General features: G+C 62.0%; 1 protein-coding gene across 1 annotated transcript; it reads right to left on the minus strand.

Annotated features, from left to right (window-relative positions):
* Positions 1-534: 534 nt before the first annotated feature.
* On the minus strand, positions 535-1928 carry C2CD4A (C2 calcium dependent domain containing 4A). Its single transcript, XM_032864803.1, has one exon. It carries the CDS (start codon positions 1889-1891, stop codon positions 821-823), a length of 1071 nt encoding a protein of 356 aa, XP_032720694.1. The 5' UTR covers positions 1892-1928; the 3' UTR covers positions 535-820.

Genomic DNA, 1928 nt, shown 5'->3' on the forward strand with positions numbered 1-1928 from the left:
ACAGTCCCCCAAAGATAAACCCTCCAGATGCTTGGTATTATTTCTAGAAAGTAATGAGTAAAATACTGATTGCCTCCGTGCAAATCCTGACTCTGCTCTATATTCTGTGCCTCAATATCCTCTTCCCTAAAATGAGGACAACTGTGCCTGTCTTTTAGGTTTGTTTAAAAATTAAACAAGTTAGTACTTGTAAAACTTATTATTTTAGCCAAGAATATTAAAGTGGTTTCAGTTTTTCCAGTGCTTTCTCAGAAAGATGTAGCTAAAAGCATCAGATCTGAGTTCCTATTAATAATTCACTGTTGACCTTGAACAAGTTACTTCACCTTTCTTGGCCTCATCTTCTCACCTGGGGTCTTAAATGATGCTTCAAAGATAACACACGTTCTAAGATGGATGTGTGATCAATGGATGCTGTGGAATGAACAAACTTCAGTTGAGGAGGTTGGGGCAAAGAGATCACCAGCACACCCTCTAGTTTTAACACTTCCTGTGATCCAGAGTCTCCCAATAGAGCAGTGGGGAGCATGAAGTCGCAATTGTCTATCTATATTGGGGAAGATGAAGTGCAGTTGTCTGTCTATATTGAGAACCACTCCTGCAGAACACCATACCATTTGCTGAAATGAATTCTGAAGGTATTACACAAAATACTACGTCCTTTATTGTGATAATCTAGCAATGTATGTGCCAATATTGGACTGAACAAAGGCCTGAATATAAAAATAAATAGCATTTATTTTGTCCGAAGCGACTGTCAGGGTCCGAGGTCCCAGCGCGCGGAGAGCGCCCCAAGGGGAGGGCCGAGGCCCGGGCGCCCTCAGGGGAGCAGCAGGGAGCCCAGCAGCAGCTCGCCCTGGCCCAGCCCGCGGCCCCACTCGCGGCCGCGGTCCCGCTTCTCCGCCTTGACGCGCACGGCCAGGCGGCGCACCTGCTCCTCCGACAGCCCGTCCAGGCACACGTCCTGGTCGAAGGCGGCCTTGCCGCTAGGCCGCACCACGGCGCTGAGCTGCGGGCGCGTCTTTCCCGGAGAGCGCAGGACGAAGCTGACGCGGCAGCCCACGGCGCGGGGTTCGGCGGTCCCTGCGGGCAGGCCCTCGGCGCCGAGCAGCCGCACGCGGAGCCGCCCGCTGGCCCGGCTGTACTCGGCGGCCAAGCGCAGGGCGCCCCCAGCGCGGCCCAGGGCCACGGTGCCCTCGGCCTCCAGGCGCTCGGGCCGCGGGTCGGGGCCAGGCAGTGGCGGCGGCGGCTGGGACGCGGAGGGGGCCCGGGCCGGGGGCCGCGAGGCGGCGCCGCGCTCGTCGTCGTCGTCGTCCCCGCGGGACACGGAGCGGGCGCGCGGCAGGGCACGGCTCCTCCGGGCCCGCAGCGCGCGGCTCAGCAGTCCTTCGGGGGAGCGCAGGAGGCGGTGGGCGCGGGGCGGCGGCGCGGGCACGTCCGGGGTCTGCCGGGGGCCGGCGGGGAGCGCGGGGTCGGGGTCCGGGGCTGCGCCCGGAGGCAGGAGCGGGGCGGCGCCGGCGCCCCCGAGGAAGAGTGACTCCTTGCGGCGGGTGTGCGGGCTCTCGAGCAGCGCGCAGAAGCCGTAGGCGGTGCGCGCGCGCGGCAGGTGCGGCAGCGAGAGCGCGGCCTGCGAGCGCGGGTCCCAGTCGGTGTGTCCGACCCCGTCGTCGATTTCTGCCGCTTGGATCCAGGAAACCCGGAGCGCAGTCAGGGCGGTACCCGGCGCAAGTCGCGGGGGGATGCAGAACTCAGGGATGCGGTCCGGGGTGAGCACGTTTTCCCACGCGGCGGGCGTGAGGGCCCTGACTTGGTGGCCCCGGGTCCGAAGAATCCCGTTCCTGCCCTTCAGGAGGCGCTCGGGACCCAAGCGGAGCCTCTCCAGGCACCACATAAGGCGGTGAATGCCGGATGCAAGGACACTGCGGATG

The sequence above is a fragment of the Lontra canadensis genome, unplaced genomic scaffold (assembly GCF_010015895.1).
Source record: "Lontra canadensis isolate GAN:19392208 unplaced genomic scaffold, GSC_riverotter_1.0 scaffold28, whole genome shotgun sequence".
Lineage (NCBI taxonomy): Eukaryota > Metazoa > Chordata > Mammalia > Carnivora > Mustelidae > Lontra > Lontra canadensis.